The sequence below is a fragment of the Sinocyclocheilus rhinocerous genome, unplaced genomic scaffold (assembly GCF_001515625.1).
Source record: "Sinocyclocheilus rhinocerous isolate Xijiao unplaced genomic scaffold, SAMN03320098_v1.1 scaffold891, whole genome shotgun sequence".
In the NCBI taxonomy this organism is placed as follows: Eukaryota; Metazoa; Chordata; class Actinopteri; order Cypriniformes; family Cyprinidae; genus Sinocyclocheilus; species Sinocyclocheilus rhinocerous.
The window spans coordinates 138,270-158,001 of NW_015639768.1; the positions used below are offsets into that span (position 1 = coordinate 138,270).

The 19,732-nt window shown below is 38.0% G+C and overlaps 1 protein-coding gene and 1 pseudogene across 1 annotated transcript in view; one reads left to right on the forward strand and one right to left on the reverse strand.

Annotated features, from left to right (window-relative positions):
* LOC107751708 (potassium voltage-gated channel subfamily H member 2-like) overlaps nucleotides 1-8,401 on the reverse strand; it is a 16,426-nt pseudogene extending 8,025 nt beyond the window's left edge.
* Nucleotides 8,402-8,669: 268 nt separating this feature from the next.
* Nucleotides 8,670-19,732, forward strand: part of LOC107751715 (parathyroid hormone/parathyroid hormone-related peptide receptor-like) — a 35,002-nt gene continuing 23,939 nt past the window's right edge. The window contains exons 1-5 of the mRNA XM_016567469.1: nucleotides 8,670-8,724; nucleotides 9,984-10,103; nucleotides 11,883-11,946; nucleotides 13,176-13,322; nucleotides 16,395-16,458. Of these exons, the coding sequence (XP_016422955.1) occupies nucleotides 8,670-8,724; nucleotides 9,984-10,103; nucleotides 11,883-11,946; nucleotides 13,176-13,322; nucleotides 16,395-16,458 (450 nt within the window). The remainder of the gene's footprint in view (nucleotides 8,725-9,983; nucleotides 10,104-11,882; nucleotides 11,947-13,175; nucleotides 13,323-16,394; nucleotides 16,459-19,732) is intronic.

A 19,732-nucleotide genomic window follows, 5' to 3' on the forward strand; every position in this document is an offset into this window, starting at 1 on the left:
GGGTCTTCTCGGTGAGAAGAACACGAATTCGTGAACAGACTCCACTTCAAAGCATAGGCCTGCCTCGTAGAGGGGGCTCTAGCCTGAGTGATAGTGTCTACCACCGCTGGCGGCAGATCACTTAAGTCTGCCGAGTCCCGTCCAGAAGCCACACATGGAGGTTCCAGAGGTCTGGACGCGGGTGCCATATGGTGCCCAGCCCCTGAGAAAGGAGGTCCTTCCTCAGGGGGATGCGCCAGGGAGGGGCTGTCACGAGGAGCATGAGTTCCAAAAACCAGGTCCGGGTGGGCCAGTAAGGCGCAACCAACAGGACCTGTTCCTCGTCCTCCCTGACCTTGCACAGTGTCTGTTCGAGCAGGCTCACTGGGGGAAATCAGGGGGATGCGCCAGGGAGGGGCTGTCACGAGGAGCATGAGTTCCAAAAACCAGGTCCGGGTGGGCCAGTAAGGCGCAACCAACAGGACCTGTTCCTCGTCCTCCCTGACCTTGCACAGTGTCTGTTCGAGCAGGCTCACTGGGGGAAACGCATACTTGCGTAGAGCCCGCGGCTAGCTGTGTGCCAGTGCGTCCGTGCCCAGGGGGGCCTGGGTCAGGGAATAGTACAACTGGCAGTGAAGCATCATGAAGGAGCTCACGGCTGCAAGAAGCTGGTGGAATCAGCAGGCCGCTGGATGTTTCGGGCCGCAGGCTCACTGGGGGAAACGCATACTTGCGTAGAGCCCGCGGCTAGCTGTGTGCCAGTGCGTCCGTGCCCAGGGGGGCCTGGGTCAGGGAATAGTACAACTGGCAGTGGGAGGACTCATGGGAAGCAAACAGGTCCACCTGAGCTTCCCCGAATCGACTCCAGATCAGCTGGACCGTCTGGGGATGGAGTCGCCATTCTTCGGGGAAAGTGAGCTGTCGTGAGAGCGCGTCGGCTGCATGATTGAGCTCCCCCGGAATGTGGACGGCACGCAGCGACTTGAGCCGCGTCTGATGTGATTGGAGATGGCGGGCGAGTTGAGACATGCGACGTGATCGTAGACCGCCCTGTCGGTTGATGTACGAAACAGCCGCAGTGTTGTCCGAGCGGACCAACACGTGCTTGTCCAGCAGCAGCGTCCGAAACTGCCGCAAGGCTAGATGCACTGTCAGCAACTCCAGGCAGTTGATGTGGACCACCAGAGCGGACATCGCCTTCCCGAGGGACCGCGCCGTGACTTTCGTCGCCCGGAGGACGAAGTCAGTCGCCGTGCGCAGCTCCTGCATCAACCTCGGGTTGGTACTACCCTCGTGCATTTGTTTTAACGCCTTGTCTTGGTGTACCTGCAGGGTAGACATGGCATGCAGGGCAGAGGCAGCCTGGCCCGCGGCACTGTAAGCTTTGGCAGCGAGAGCCGCCGACAGCTTAAAGGCTTTGGTCGGGAGACGCGGACGATTCCTCCAAGTGGCGGCGTTTTGCGGGCACAGATGCACCGCAACCGCTCTCTCCACCTGGGGAATGTCAACGTACCCCCTGCCAGTCGCGAAAGGCAAGGAAGAAAGGCACTGGGGCAGAGCGTAGCTGGGATTCACGTCCGGAGCCCAGATACCAATCATCGAGCCTCGAGCGCTGGCCTCTTGGCCATCAACTCAGCCTCAGACTCCGACTGAGCAGCCGCCGCGGCGGGGGGCTGCTCAGCAGAATCTTCTTCTTTCGAAGACGATAGCCCCTCCTCTGATGCAGCTATAGACATCTTATCCTCTTCTGGAGCCCCGAAAGAGACAGTGGGTCCACCGCGGGATGAACCAGCGCCATCTTCCGGGAGCTCAACGGGGCTACACTGAGAGAGGCCGGACTTCCGTGGGGGCTGACCCGATGGAGCATTCCTTACTGTGATCCTCAGGTCACCCTTGTCCCTAACCAACCCAGCCGCAGAGTCTTTACGACCTGACGAACTGGGCTTGGTAGAGCCCGTGGGAAGCCTCATTATGAATGAGAGCCGCGACCTTAGTGAAGCCAAGGACATGCGCTCACAATGTGGGCACGAGTCATCCACGAATGCCGTCTCAGCATGCTTATGGCCCAGACACGTGAGACAGCGATCGTGACCGTCATCAGAGGTAAGGAAACTACCGCACCCAGAAGCACACGGTCGGAAAGACATCTCGAAAGACACTCTCAACAATCGTGCGTGCTGTAGGAAATTGCTCTTTTAGTCGGTGTGCCCAGGGGAGGACCACATCACTTATCTGTGCACTAACAGGGCGATCTCTCCGCTGAAATGCACGGAGGGAAGGTAGAACTCGACCAGAGTTACACCTGCAGCTTCGACGAATTTCTTCTTTTTCTTCTTCTTGAGAGAAGCAGCACTCACGAAGGGACCGGCTCTGAAGCAAAAATCTGAATAAGTGGATGCACACCGCCATCTTATATACCCGTATGTACGGGGGAGTGGCTTGGCATGCAAATTCCACTCGCCAATTCTCATTGACCTTTTCTTCTAAAGCTCAGAGGTGATTGCGGCTCCCGAGTGAGACCCCTAACGTCAGTCGACGTAACGTCGAACATGACTGACTGAAAGGGAACAAGCTTTATGCAGTGACTTACAGCCAATGAGCATGACACAGATTGAGAAAATCTTCTCTGAGTTGGTGTTTGGAGAGATGTTCCCAAAGCCCACACTGGTCAGACTACTAAAGGTGAAATAGAGTGCAGTGACGTATTTATCCTGAACGGAGGGTCCTGAGTTGGCATCACTGTCGTTGTAATGCTTCCCCAGTTGGTCGGCCAGGTTATCCAGCCAGCCTGTCTTCATGTAAGGCCTCTCCAAATGACCAATGGCATACCAGATACACGCCAACCAATGAGCAATCAGCACGAACGTGCACATGGCAAGAAGAGGACTGCAGCTCCATACTCTGAGTATCGATCTAATTTTCTGGCTACCCGGACCAAGCGCAGCAGACGCGCTGTCTTCAGCAGGCCAATGAGAGTGGCCGTCGTCTGCAGATTGGATGATGGGAGGACAAAGAAAGAATAGTATCAGATAAGTTTCATTCTGATATGGTCAATTTTTTAATGAATATTAAACACTGTATTAGACAAATAATGTGTTTTAAGTCTTAAGTCTTATGTTTTAAGTCTTTTGCAGTATGCAAAACTGCAAATTTCATACATTTGAATACATGCAGATTAGAGCTGTGCGATAATATAGCTTACATTTTGCAACAATACAAGCAATCAAGCAATTGAGATATGCATATATATAGTATATACTGTGTATATTGCCATGCGTATACTCTATGTATGCGGATAAAGTTGAACATATTTATATATGATGATACAAATGAAGTGTTGTTTGAAATTTTCTTCTAAAATTTGCATTTTTCTCAGGCTCCTATGTTTATATTCAGTTATTTCACTTTAATGACAATGAAAAGAACCTATGTATTACATTAATGTGAAATTACTGAACCTACACATAGGAGTCTGATAAAACTGTTCATTTTAGAAGAAAATTTCAAACGGCACTTAGAGGCTTTTGCATCTGAACTATTCAAATACAAAATGATGAAGAAGACATTTTAATTTGTCCTTGAAGAGCTCACTTCTTGAAAGCCTGATGATGCCATTATGGTGTGGAAGCTTCTTTTCATCACGGAACAAAAAAAGGGGGTAATTGCAGCTTCTCTCACAATTCTGACTTTTTTTCTCACAATTCGGTGTTTCTCACAATTAAAACTTTTTTCTTGAAATTCTTATAATATAATTCACAATTCTGAGAAAAAGTCAGAACTGCGATATATAAAATTGCAATTGCGAGAAAAAAGTCAGAATTGTGAGATAAAAAGATACCTTTTCTATTTTTTATTCAGTGGCAGACACAAAAAACAGAATTGTGAGATGTAAACACAGAATTCTGACAAAAAAAAGTCAGAATTCCGAGATATAAACTCAGAGTTGTAAGAAAAAAAATCAATTGTGAGTTAAAAAGTCATAATTACTAAATTGATCAAATAAAATGTAAAATTTTATTCTTTTATTTAAAATTTTTAAACCTTTTATCATGAACATATTTCCATATTATGATGTCATTTTCTTTTTAAATTATTATTATTGCAATAGGTCCTTAGTTTAAAAGGAGTAACAACATAACCATAAATTATATTGCATATTTAGTTGCATTATGTCAACTAAAATATAGAGAGAGAATATACACATAAAATTAAGACAAATGATAACTATTATTTCTAAATATTTCACCAAAATGTGCTAAAATTGCAAGTGACATTCTGGGAAATGTCTGTATCAACAATAATAATAATTAAATGTTGGCATCATCTATTTAATGTTAAAGTCATATTTTACACAAATGTAGATGAGGCACAAGAATGGCACTTGCTTTTAGAATGATATTTATATAAAAGTACCTGTTTTCTAGATGAATACTACAAAATGCTTAAAATAATCAACCAAACACATCCCTGGACAGCCTTATGGGTATCACAAATGGAACAAACATTCAATAAAAGTTAATTTTAACTGTATAAATTGTGCTAACATTTTTATAGAACATTATTAAAGACCATTCTATTAACGTTACTGGAATAATGTCGTAACTTTGAGAGAATCTCAGCAGAACATTCAGTATATTCCCTGTTAGCAGGGATTACTGACTTTTTAGGTCTAAATATTACTAGCCACATACTCTAAAGAAGGGTCTGTAGTTCATTATACCTCATCTGATCCAGAACTGAAGATGAGCAGATCAAATGGAATTGCGGCCACTATGTCGATGAGAAACCAGCCTTTGATATAGTGGATGGCGATGAGTTTGGGATGGGTCACCACCTCATCGTTATGATTCACGTATGTTGTCCTGAAAGTAACAATGATGTCTATGATGAACAGAACGTCCACTATCACGTCTACTACATTTAAAGGGTTACAAGTGTAACCACAGATGTGTCTCTTCTCCTGCTCCAGCTCATTGAGGAGGAACGCAGCTGAGTACGGAGTGAAGACTGCTGTGTAGAGCACTAGCAGAAGAATCATCCAGTCCCACATGGCTTTGAAAGGACTGTAGTGCAGCATGATCCACTTGTGGACGTCTGGAGCCTGGAGCTTGTACTCGGGCAAAACATCGGCACCTAGAGACAGGACCTGGGCTTGCAAAGAGATTATTACAAGATGATTAGCAAGAATTTATAACAAATGGAGATAAGTCAGGTGCTTTTGCTCTAAGCTAAACAAGAAAGAATCAGGTGGGATTTCATGGAGTCTAAGCTGATATGTGTTTTTAAAGGAATATATCAGGTATAGCCACAAGAAAGAAAAAAAAAGTAAGTTAATATGGTTTTTAGGTTGGAAAAAGCAACTTTATCCTTTCCTAACTCTTTCTGTTTAAAGTTATATCTAAAATCCAAATTTTGTCGCCAAACAATGCACAGTAAAAGTGCATCACATTTACTGCGGTTCTGCAACATTTAGGGGCGAATTCCATTCATTTCAATAGGAATCCGTGCAATTGGGAGTTTCACACAAGCACAAAAAAAAGTTCCCCACGCAGATTTCGCTCAAGTCAGTCATGCAAAACTGCCGCTGTGACCGATAGAAAACTGCTTGGTTTGAAAGTGGCTATTGTGTGAGCAGTGCTTCATAAATCACTACACTACTGACAATGGAAAATGAACTGCTTTCTGCCCGTGAAATTTCACGAATGTGAGCACACCTTAACACTATTGAAACCTAATGCTTAAAGTTGCACCATGTAACTTTTATTGTAAAACAATTAATGACAGAGAGCAAAAATCTTCCAAACCATGTCTTCAACCAAATACACTTTGGTAAACCTATAATAATGGTTTATATTTTAGAGATGTCTGGACAGATTTTGCAGGAAATTGCATACATACATGCAGAGGAGTATGTCACATAGTGTAGCTTTAGAATGATTAAAAAATTAGATTTGTAAACAGTTTTACATCTCAAATAATACAGCTTTAACAGAAGAAATGCTTTTATAAAATTCTAAACTTCACACTTCTGCTTTTCAATCCTTAAAGTTGGCATGAAATGAAGGTCGTAGAGGTTATTGTCCAACCCTTGCGCTGGTGGATTAAACTCAACTGACATGGAATAAAATTCCACAAATTAACATTAATTTCATGTGATGTTTTCAATTTTTCAACAACAGATGCGTGTCAACGGGAAAAAGGCAAACTTACTACAATCTATGCATGTGCAGTGACTTTATATTACTATCAGATGAAGCTCCCCCAAGCTATGACAGCAGCCTAAGCTCAAAAAGGGGTGAAATTGTCAACTGAACACTTGGGAATGTGACTGGTTTATGTTGTTTTTGAAAACAGAGATGAAAATAAGCGATGATTAGGGTTTGGGTAGACTGGCACATTAAGGTTTCCCGAAACAACCATCAAAACATCATGTGGTGTGTATGCGTGTATCTTCTGATACTCCACAGTTTTGGACAGATCAGGGCCACAGGGGTTATGGATTTTTGGCATTGCACTGAGGGTTCATGTCTCTGTCCTAACGATCTTTCCACAAGTTTTTGGCCACATTTTTTTTTTCCATGCGACACCTGCCATGATGATTCCGACATCCACTTTTAAGTGCTCAGTATGATTTATTTTTTAAACTTTTGGATGTGAGAGGACCTGAATTTTTTTTTATGACATTACAATAGCTGGAAGTTTTCACACAAAAAATTAAAGGGTCAATTAAACACAAACAAAATTATTTGTGGTTATACTTATATTTTTATACTACTTGTAGTTTCATTATATTCAGCTAAACTATCGCGTGTAATCCAGCCACAAATGTACATCTAAGATGGAAGCCCAATAATATATCTTACCTGCGTGACCTTCTCTGTCACGTTCTGTGTGCGCTCCTTCACTCTTGGAGTAACAAGCTCGATGTTGCAGGCTGCTGTGGAGTGATTGGATGAAGAAAATCGGTTTAAAGCTTTCATCCGCTCAGATCTGGAGGTAGAGTTCCACAAACTGGACTTCAAGTCTTTATGATAGAAGAAAAAAAATGGATTAGAATTCAGAGCGTTGTTTTAATGGATTACATTTTATTAGGTCAGAACAGGAGACAAAATGAGTTCACAGTTGTTTCATTTAAGTATCATATTTGTCTCAAATATTTCTCCAGAAGTAACAATACAGTTAATTGTTATTGCATGGCTCAGATAACATGATCTTGGAACGATTTGATGAGACATGCTTGAAATCTCTGACTTTTGTTCTTAGGCCTTGGTATCTTGGCAATCTAAGCACATTTTGATGAATTATTGCAACCTTCTGAAACTTTATAGGATACACTTGAGATTACTGGGGTCTTATTCTTAGGAAAAACATCTGAGAAGCAGGAGACCTGTTTGCTTTCCTTTTAATCTCATTACTGTCTAGGAGAAACAACTGAGATATTAATGAGATATCTTAGTGATTTTTGTTTCCTATATGAAATGACCTATAGACACATAAACAAATTTCCTCATTCGTGTGAAGATCCAGACTGCTCCTCTTTACCAAAGAAATTCTGTACTGTTGCAACCCAAATAGTTGCTGTTTGTCCAGTATAATGTTTTTAACAGTACCTTCTCATCGAATAATAACAGAACAATAATATCATCCACTCATGAAAGCAAATCCTTTAACGCAAATTCCTGATATCCAAAAGATGAAGTAGCTTCTGTGTGAAGATCCAGACTGCTCCTCTTTACCAAAGAAATTCTGTACTGTGTTGCAACCCAAATAGTTGCTGTTTGTCCAGTATAATGTTTTTAACAGTACCTTCTCATCGAATAATAACAGAACAATAATATCATCCACTCATGAAAGCAAATCCTTTAACGCAAATTCCTGATATCCAAAAGATGAAGTAGCTTCCAACATCCAACCAGAAAAATTCACAAAATCACAGACAAAATTCACACAAAAAAAACAGTTTCTGTGGTTTGTGACTTAAAATTCCTTGTGTAGTCTTGTTCTAAATCAGCTCTCCTGATGTTCTGATGCAGATCTTTGCCAAAATGAAAGTTTGTCGCTTTTATTCACCAATTTTTATGTCCACTTATTGCAGATTTTCTATTTGTGGTCATCGTATCAATGCTCTGCAGATTTCTTGCTATACGTTTTCAAAACATACCTAAAATCCACTGTAAATCCTTTAAAGAAACGTTGTCTTGACGTGTGGAAGCTTCTCTTACGTCACTGTTGGGGTCTCCATCCTTGCTTTTGTTCTACATCTGACCTTAACTGAGAGACACTGCACACTACAGTATGTTATATAATAAACTCTCTCTTACCATGCAAGTGCTGCATTCTGTCCGTTCTCGCTGAGTTACCTGCCAGGGCAATATGTTACTGGCCCGGCTTTATATGGTACATAATCCAAATGCCCTTCCTGTACAAACACATTGAAATGTCTCATAGGGTCGTCCTCTAATGACTCGACCCAGAACATTGACAAACAAAGTCTCACGTGGACAAAATCCTGTCAGTGTGAACCAGACAGCTGCCACAGTGGAAGAAACTCTTAAACAAATCAATTACATCACAATCAAGCGAGTTCTTGAAGGCACAATTATTTCTTATTGGCGTTTTCGGACTGTTGAATCAACAGAGTGCTTTTGCCCTCAGGACTAACCTCTTACAAGAAAAAAATGAATATGTCAATGGGAAAAGAGTCAGAGGTAGATCAATGTTCACACCAGACTGAACTCGAGGCCTGTACATAGAATTATGATGAATTATCCATAGGTCAATGACTAAAGACAGGAAGTGGGCTTGATCTATCAAACAGGCTTTTATGAGAACTGACTGACCTAAAGCCATGACACTGGCTATGTATCCAAATCAACCATACTAAGCAAAAATGACACATTTGTTTAATTTTTGTTATTGCTGAACAGTGTTGAACTTTCTTCTGCTGCGTCATATTCTTCATGTGATTTGTTTGAGCTGCGCCCTCTACTGTACAGACGTGAATTTACATTTCCTTCAGAATGAGGCGTATTCATTTCACTTTTGTTGTGAAAGAGCTTTTACTCTTGTAAAACGTTTTTATATTAAAAACAAACAAGCAAGCCCTGCCCAGATTTAAAAAGTAACTTAAAAGTAACGTAACACATTACTTTCCATAAAAAGTAACTAAATAACAGAATTAGTTACTTTTTAGGGAGTAGCGCAGTATTGTAATGCATTACTTTTAAAATAAAGCAATAAGCCCAGTGAAGCCATGGTTTACAGTGAATTTATAACAGCAAAAGGGCATTGTTAGGTATGACGCGAAGCTGAGTTATAGCTATTATAAATTCACTGTAAACCACAGCTTCAAGGAGCTTATTGCTTTTATAAAACGGTTATTCCATATACGTAGTAAGGTTTCACAAAATAAAACAGAGCAAATAAAGTGTAATGATCTTAATAAAAACAGTATTCTTCCACCAAACAATGTAGCTCCTCAGAATCAGTTGTGGTTCCAACAAAGTGGTTGCCGAGCAACACAGGAGTAAACAACGCGGCTCAACCAATCAGAATCAAGGACCGGAACTATCCGTTTTATAATATGAATTTTAATTTGACCAGAGAGCATCATTAGACTAGTAGTAATTGCTTTTTCGAGTGTTAATAAATATTTGGTAATAGCGTCTTTGAATAAAAGTGGCAATGTGACTTTTAAAAAAAAACAGAATCAGCTGTGGTTCCAACAAAGTGGTTGCCGAGCAACACACAAATGTAAACAAAGGTGTATGTTACTTTGTAAAGTAATTTACAACAGCTTCGAACGTGGCTCAGCCAATCAGAATCAAGGACCGGAACTATCCGTTTTATAAGTAACTTTCCCCAACACTGGTTGAGATCTCTTCCTAAACTCTAGAGGAGACACACGTGAGATTACTCTCAGGAGAAACATCACGGAGAGTGTCCATCTGCGAGAAACTATAGAGATGTTAAACAGATCTCACTCCTGTTTGTCTTCCTGTCAGGTGAGTTCGACACACTGGCCAATGAGGGTCATGAGGTCACGCACGACGTAGACGAGATTCTGATTCACAAGAACTACATGGCTGAGACCTACCACAACGACATCGCCCTCATCAAGCCAAGTCTGTATTATTATATACACATGTATTACTATATGAATAGTTATGTCTGATAATGAGGTCTGTTAAATAAGCAGCCCAAACCAAGGCTTTACTTATAACATAAATTCTGATACCTAAATAGATGGAGTAATTTGTGTTTAAATCCTGCTGGGAAATTCATATTTTTGAGTTGGGAACTCGATGAATTGGACCTTAAAAAAATGTTGACCATATATATATATACATATATTTAGATGTGGATCAATATTTGAACTGATTTTAATTTTTCTAACCTTATCAAAACACAAACCTTTAATATGTCAATCACTTCAGTTGAATTATTTCAGATAATATCTACTGAACAACTAGAACAATTATGTCTGACTAATAATGAAACTAACATCAAATACAAAAGTTGCTGAAAAAAGATATAACGGTAAGCGCTCTGCTAGAATTAATTTGAAATAATTGCCTGGTGACAATGTTAGGTTTTTATTTAATTTAAAAAACATTATTCAGAGGGGGTTTTCCCCCTACGTTCAATGGTTTAATGCTGATGATACACGGGGCAACTTTTTTTGAGCAATGTTTCTTGGGCACTTTCCCACTGAGAATGGGTAACAAATTTATATCTGGATACTTTAGATTGGTCGTGGACCCCGTGTCTCACCTGGTTGCCCGTTGATGGCAACATTAACCAAAGTTGCCCCGCAACATTGCTCAAAAAGTGTATTATCAGCCTTAGAGTTTTTAAGTTTAGCTCATCAAAAACCAATTCATATTAATTATACATTCTAAAAATTACATATTCCTACATTGTCTGCTGAGGTAAATCCATAACTAGACAGGCCAATAATTTTATGAAATACATCAAATGTTTAAAAGAGTAAAGGCCCGTTCACACCAAGGACGATAACTATAAAGATAACGATAAAGATATAGTTCTAAAAATCGTTCTCAAAATTAAAGAATAGCAGAGTCCACACCACAGCTATAACGATAAAGGCACAGAGAAACGATATCGCTGGAATCACTTTCAGAACTATTTTTTTCCAGCTGATGAATGATAAAATTATTGACACCCAATCAGAATCCATCCCGTTATCATGAACTCGAGAATTTAAAGCGGCAGACGAGTGTGCGCTTAGAATAAACAGACGATATCATCATGGTGTGGACGCTAATATCGTTATATTTATAGTTATCTTTAGTTTTCGTCCTTGGTGTGAACTGGGCTTAAATCAGCCTGAGGACATTTTACCCCCACACTTATCTCGGGCAGTTTTTTTTTTTTTTTTTTTCTTTTTTAACTTCCGGTGTCCCTTGCATCCAGATGTGACTTTTATATTATATGCATATAATATAAAAACATTTCTAGTCAAAGACCGATCGTCACTTTTGCTCTGAGCCACAATGAATACCTCACCCTGATTCTCACTGTTCAATAAACATTTGCATTGAGCAGCTATGTTTTTTTTTCAGGATGTGGGAAAAAGTCCTTGCAAGTTGCCTTTCTATCTCTTTTTATCCAGATCTGCATAAAAAAAAAGGTGTTTATGATCACAACATTCAGTGCATAATGCTAATCAAAGTGATAAACATCTATGACTAACATATCTTCTTTACTGCCACGATGAAGATATATCATTATTTATTTATTTACCATCACACAAAAAAATCCAAGGGAAGTCCAACAAATTTTGGCCAAGCAGGTCCATTTCTTCCAGTTGCTCTTAAGGCATGTAGATAGTCCATCTATCTGTGTGTTCTTCCATTTGTCAGTTGACTTGTGAACTCTAGGTCTGTGTATGGATGTTATCCCATACCCGGACCACATCAGGACAGTCATTGAGAGCCTCCAGCAGTGAGGATGCGGTCTCTAGCTGAGTCTGAGTCAGGAGAGACGGGGTGTGAGAAACAAACTCCAGACCGGATTAAATAGGTTGCTGTAAATTTTACAGTAACTTACTGGCAGCTGGATGCCAGTAATTTACTGTAAAAATGTTTACAGTATTATTACTGTAATTGCATTTACAGTACAGTAATGTCTTCTTTACTGTATTTTATTTACAGTATTATTACCGTATTTTCGTTTACAGTATCAGTACTGTAGTTTATTTTCATTTAGTTAAAAAAAAAATTTACCTGTAAAAAACAATCCAATTGTGGTACTGCACTGTAAACCATGATTTTTGCTGCTTTGAAAAAAAAAAAGTTTCTGAAAGTAATTTTCAGATGCAACGGGAAAAAAACGGGATGAACACAATAACTTGTAAATAAAATAATCTGATGTATAGCCTATGTACAATTTAAAAAATGGCTGTCCCCGCAAATAGAGCCCCATTTAAGGGTATAGGGGGCAATTTCAGACACAGCAACTGTTTACACTCCGATTGATGCACCTGAGCAAACAGAGGTGCACTTTTTGACTGCAAAATATGGCACTACCATTTTTTTTGTACACTAGAGGGGGCACACACTATATTTTTTTTGCCTGTGAGAAACATGCTCAGTTGAATGTTATTTAAGAGTGTGATATTATTAGGTATATTTCAGTATTTTTGATCATGTACCCCAGTTTGAGAACCGCTGGCTTAATATAATCACAAAATGTATTTTCATAAAGTTTTCTGAAATCACTGTGATGTGACATTTTATGATGCTTTATATCAAATCTGATTTGATGGCTGTTAATTATATATACAGTAATGAACTTTTTTATTTTTTTGCCTGATCAGATTTTTATTTTATTTATTATTTATCCTTTATTTGACCAGGAATTACTCCAGATATAGATCTCTTCTACTAGGGAGTCCTCACCAAAATGATGTATTTCATTAAACCATGTATTCTACATTTCAGGGAATAAATATGCATAATAATTAGTCAAATTCATTGACAATATTTTTTGTCATAAAACTAGAAAATATGAAATTCCTCTGTTGTGTGAATTAATAAATTTGAGCAAAATCCTCTTCAATTTAAGTTACATGCTTTCAGAGCATGTTTGCCAAGTCAATTCAAATTCATACTCTGAAAACTGAAAGGCATAATTAAATGCTTATATTTTGAATTTTGCATGATCCCACAAAGAAAGAGTGCTCAGACCTGTAGTATGGGTCGCTCCTCCTCCTCCTCTATCTCCTGCACATCTTCAGCTCCTGACTCAATGGCCAGCTCTAGAGCTCTCTCAGAGGAGATCCCATCTCTGGATGCTGCCACAACACCTTTCCTGTCAAAGTTCCGGCGTGATCCTTCACACACCCGTGGCCTCATAAACATACTGTACTCCTGGCTTTGACTTCCATTATACATAACATAAGAGTGTTATTATTAATAATAATATCTCATCAATACATAATTAACAGAATAGAGGAAAAAAAGATTTTTTTCAGTGACGGTTTATAGTGACTACACCTGTCAAGCTGCAAAAATGACATGAAAGTCATATGTCTTCAAACGTCTCCTGAAGTCATAAGATATGAGTGTGTATGTGTTGAAAAGACTGATATGTCAGTCATAATTCACTGATCTCCTTCCCCTCCACTGAGATACAATTTGTACGGACTGCATTTACTATACTTTTGAGTCTTTGTGTCATTTATGGAGCTGACAGACATGATGAACACTGCAAACTATTGATGTTTGGAAGAAAAAAAAACATAACGTATGCAGGTGAGTGAATAATGAAAGTCTTCAGTGTCACACGATCTCTCAGAAATCATTCTGATTTATTACCATCGGAAATAAAGTCGGAAACAGTTACGCTGCTTAATATTTTTTGGAGGATTTTTTTTTTTCAGGATTCTTTAATGCAAAATTTTTTTTTTAAAAAGAACAGCATTTATTCAAAATACAAATCTTTTCTAACGATATAAGTCTTTACTATCACTTATTTTACACATCCTTGCTAAATAAAAGTATTAATTTCTTTAAAAAAAAAAATTACTGACCCCAAACTTTTGAAGGGTAGTGCATATCTTTTACAAAGAATCTATTTCTATTTTAATATAAATAAATACTGTTCTTTTTTACTTCAAAGAATCCTGAAAAAAACTATCACAGGTTCCAAAAAAATTAAGCAACACAACCGTTTTCAACATTGATAATAAATTTGCATATTAGAATGATTTCAAAAGGATCATGTGACAATGAAGACTGGAATAATGGCTGCTGAAAATTCAGCTTTGCATCACAGAAATAAATAACATTTTAAAGTATATTAAAATAGAAAATCATTATTTTAAATTGTAATAATATTTCACATTACAGTTTTTTTCTGTATTTTTGATCATAAAAAAAAAAACATCTTACTGATCCCAAACTTTTTAAAGGCAGTGTGTACACTGCCCTTATACCTCGAGAGCATTTTGAAAGCATAAGGAACCGTCTGTATGGTATTTTGATGTCATACACCGATCGGTCTGCACACGCAAACAAAGCCAAAACCTAGATATTTTAGGCAATATAGAAATCCTGTCCAGGACGCGTCCTGGGAAAATGGCACGTATGGTCACCCTATTTAACATGATAAATACTTTGTTCTTTTTCATGGTACATGGTATTATTTTTTTACCATGGTACATACTTGATGGTTAGTACCAGATTGGATAATCTCAATTCTTTCAGTCAAGTTTTATGCATTCACCTCTTACTGCAATCTTGATCATCATGGTGTACTTGGCAATCATCCGGGCTCGAGCAGCATCTTTGGGTATTTTAATGTCCTTTACTTTGGACCATTTGTTGTGTCCTGCCCACAGCGCAGAGCTGGAGTGCAGTGCTCTGCATGAATGGAGGACTGGACACAACAAATGGTCCTGAATAGGCTCTGAACCACTGCAGACACTCTCACGGTCAGTCTGAAAGCCATCAGAATCATGTCTCCTTACATTGTGCTTCCCTTACTAAACAGATGGGTAGCTATGTAAGTAACTAAAGCAAATGACTTTAGTCCAATTTTAAAATGTCATGTCTTTGATTTACAAGTCTTAAGTTTCTAACATGCACGTTTTAATCGGATTGTTTCAAGAACGGTTTTACGACCATGATTCAATATATTCCGTGATTGTTACTTGCGAAAATGAGAGAGAGAGAAAAAAAAAAAGGTCAATTTATACCATAGTTCTTCTGTAATCCAGAGCTAATTTATCACACACGAGCCCAAGAGGCAGCAACACTATAAAAAGCGTCACTACCGCTGAACAAACTAATGCCAAAATAAAAGTCCTTAGGTGCTATGGTTCTGAGGTTTTTTATGTATTTTGAATTATTTGATATCTTTTCAGTAATCTATTTCAGTCTTTTGTATTTTCTACAACATGTTGAAAATGTATAATAATATAATATAATCATAAACAGCATGATGATAATAATAATAGTAATACTAATAATAATTTTTGAATTTTGTATATATATATATATATATGTGGACTACAAAAGTGGATTTCATTTATTATGTATTTCATTAAAGGCTAGCTTATTATGTGTTAGACAAATTTACCTGTTGATTAAAAATTATTCACAGTATATTGTGTTCCAGGGTTATTGTTAACAGATGAAAGAAAAATAGAAAATACAAAAACTGATTCAAATATTATGTTTTTTATATATATATATATATATATATATATACACACACAGTATACATCTGGTTTCATGTGTCACACTGTTTTTCCTGCTTATTACACTGCAGCATATACCAAATACATACATAGATGTTCATGAAATCGAACTGAATTTGTGATGTTTGTAATGTGTGTGCATGAATAGACTTAGAAAAATAGCAACTCTGGAAAGGAGTAGAGTCAGGGCTTTGTTTTCTCATGGCAATGAAGGGTTAACATTTTTCATGCGCATCCCACATAATAAAGAGTGGTGGAGCCCAACAGCCAAGGGCCAATGATGACCACCACGCTATTAACCTCACTGAACACTCTCACACACAGGAGATCATGTCTCAATGACAGATGAGGCTCTCCTTAACAGGTCTCCAAATGGATCAACAAGTTTCATCTTCAATCAAGGATAAGAGACCAAGAATCTGAGAAATGTAAGAATATCATCTGTGATGGGTAAAGAATATTCAATTGTCATCTTTGCCTTTTTTTATTTGAAACATTTTACAAAGAAGTGGATTTTACTCTTTTGAAATATGTCTATATATTCAAATGTAAGTGTATCCTAAAACAAACTATTGATCACACTCCAACAGATGAATAGCTGGTGGACGCAACGGCATCAGAATAACAACAGCTTTAACACAACACAGCAGTAATGGCTCCAAACGTCACTTCTCTGCACCTCAATTAGACCACCATGTCCTAAAGAGAAAGAGGAGCTCTCTGCTGAGCTGAAGTTCTGGAAAAGGTCAAAGGTCTTGGGTTAAGCATGGTGTCAGTGGAGGTCTCCGTGGCTTTTGTGTTGTGCTGTGTGCTGATGAATGCCAGCGCTCTGGTGAGTATTTCATTACTGGCATGTGCTTACTTCCCAGCGTTAACATTAATACTGTACATCTACTGTGGGGCCAGTTTTTACACATTTGTCTAGACTTAACCTTGTGAAAAAGAGTGTGCTTAACTGTGTTGAATGTGATCTGAAATGTGTGTGTGTGTGTATAATATATTACTTTATATATTACTACAGTCAGATAATATATTACTTAAATAAAAGGCCACTTAAATGTACTTAAAGAGAGTACACTAACGTACACTTTTAAAAAGAGCATTTTGTAATGTCAAATATTTACAAAAGTTTTACTTTAAAGAACATTTTAAATCATTATGTTTTATCATCTTTTGTCCTGCTTTAAAGAAGTACACTTTTTGATGTGCTGAGTTAATATATTTTAATTGTACAAAATTGCAACTTCATCATTAAAAATGTGGAAGTATCAATAGAAATGACATTTAAAAAAATATTTAGGTTTGCTATTAATGTTTGTCAATACATTCGGCAGTAACCATATCTATTTCTATTCTGCCTACTTTTCTTTTTATTTATTTTAAAAAATGACCCTCTAACACTAGCATTCTCTATTCTTTTTCTATTCTATTTACTTGTTTTCTTTTTATTTATTTAAAAAATACACTCTAACACCAGTGTTCTCTATTCTTTTTCTATTCTATCTAATTGTTTTCTTTATATATATTATAAGGAAAAACCTTGCTACGTGTACTGCATTAGACTAACCTGGGCTTGTCACAGCACTTACATAATATTGCTCTTTTGTTGGTTTGATTGCTTCTATTGTCCTCATTTCTAAGTTGATTTGGATAGAAGCATCTAAATTACTAAATGTAAATGTATATTTGAAAGACAATAGAAGTAATTATGAAATTATAAAACTGTACTTAAGCCTATAGTGGGTAAAACACTGACACTTTGCACTTATATTCTTATAAAGTATATAATTTCTGTAATAATTACTCTCTTTAAATCTATGCAGAAGTCTACTTCTTTTTCATAAGGGCTGTATAACGTTGTCTGCTGCTTTCCCTCCTCATGCAAAATTATAGATCAATACCTGACTCTATGAAATACTTGTTTATTTGGTTAAGATATAGTTAGTTTAATGGTTCCTTCCTATTTGTTCTTGTCTCTATCAATAGTTAACAGTTTTGCTTCATAGAATTGCCTAAAAATACTTCAATTATATCAAATCATGTGAAATTAATTAAATTTGAATGAGACCAAATTAAGTGCAAATATACTGTGAATATGCAAACACTTCCCTAAACTATCAGATCAACATAAATTAATACAGATATATATATATATATATATATATATATATATAACTCAATCGACAAATGTTATGAATGACCGTACATGCTCTTTTAGAGATATCTCTAGAGCTTTTAATCTTCGCTATTGTGACTAAAGTGTAAATGGATTTTTACTTTAAATCCAGCTTTGAATCCAAATTAGAATTCAGCGTCATTGACTGGTTGAACACAGATGATCATCTTCAGTTGATCAGTTTTCCCAATTGTCTATTTGAATCGATGTCTCATCAGCCACATACATTTTTGATTGGTCCATGAGAAGACTGCAGAACTGTGTGTGTGTGTGTGTGACAGAGAGATTCCCCAGTCAAGAAATCACTCGGGCAAAGGGAAAATGACCCTTTTCACTCTTTCAAGACTGTTTTTTCTCATTTTTGTTAGGTATTATAGTTAGAAAGTATCTTAGTCTTTTGCTTAAAGTGGTGTCAGCAAACTACAAATGAAGTCAGGGCTGTAGCTGGGGTTTGCAGGGCCCCGGTGCAGGTTATACTCATGGGCCATGTTTGATATGGTGTAAAAAGCACAAAAAGCACAAATAGAACAAAGATACAAATTAAACAATGTTTAAGTTTTTTTCAAGTTTGTACACTAAAAAAACGCTGAGTAATTTTTTTTAACCCAAATTCTGGGTTCAGCCTGTTGGCTCATTTTGTTGGGTTGTTTTTAATATTTTTACCCAGATGCTGGGTAGTTTTTCTGTAACTAAGTTGCTGGGTCATTTTTAATGCTGGGTTATTTTTTTCTACCCAAACTGCTGGGTTGAACCTAGCTGTCTCCAACGAAACAACCCAGCTGCTGAATTTTTTTTAACCCAAATTCTGGGTTCAGTCTGTTGGCTCATTTTGTTGGGTTGTTTTTAATATTTTTACCCAGATGCTGGGTAGTTTTTCTGTAACTTAAGTTGCTGGGTCATTTTTAATGCTGGGTTATTTTTTTCTACCCAAACTGCTGGGTTGAACCTAGCTGTCTCCAACGAAACAACCCAGCTGCTGAGTTACAGTCAGATCGCAGACTTTTTGCATCCTCTACAGGAGAGAGCAGTTCTCAGCGCCACCTATTAGGTGCACTTCTTCAGCAAAATAAAGGTTTGTATACATTTTATTTAATTCATAAAGTCTTTACTGTGCTGTAAATTGTATTATTTTACGCAACATAACATACAAGGATGAGATGTCAGTCAGCTGCGTCCGCTGCTTTTGCCTTGCATAACATAAATGGATTTTATTCGTTAATACTGTTTAATTTAATCTGATGATAAAATATTTTGTCTAATCTCAGTACTGTTTGTTTATGGGCAGGTTATGGAGTCAGTCACGGCATCTTTCAACTACGAGTGAAACGCGAGGCCACGGTCTGAAGTTTACAGTTCTCCGGCAATCATTGTCTCAGATTTTGGCGACACACCTGCACGCGAATTAGCACTATTTCGGTAAAATGTGATAACAGAGAACGGTTGAACACACTTAAAGGGGTCATATGATGCGATTTAAATTTTTCCTTTCTCTTTGAAGTGTTACATGCTCTTGGTGCATAAAGAAGATCTGTAAAGTTGCAAAGACTAAAGTCTCAAATCCAAAGAGATATTCTTTATAAAAGTTAAGAGTCAACCACGCCTACCTAAAACGGCTCGTTCTAACACGCCCCTACATGTCTACGTCACGATGTGGGAAGATTTGCATAATGCCGCCCAAATGTTCACGCAAAGAAAGAAGGTGTAACTTTTCTTCTCGCTATAGTATTGTTGCTGCCGCCATGTAGTGAAGACGCTGTGTTTCGTTGTGAAAGCGAAACTACTTTGTTTGGCCTTCCAAAAGAAGACGATATCAACAAATGCCTCGTTTATAATGGGTTTTAATGTTTTTG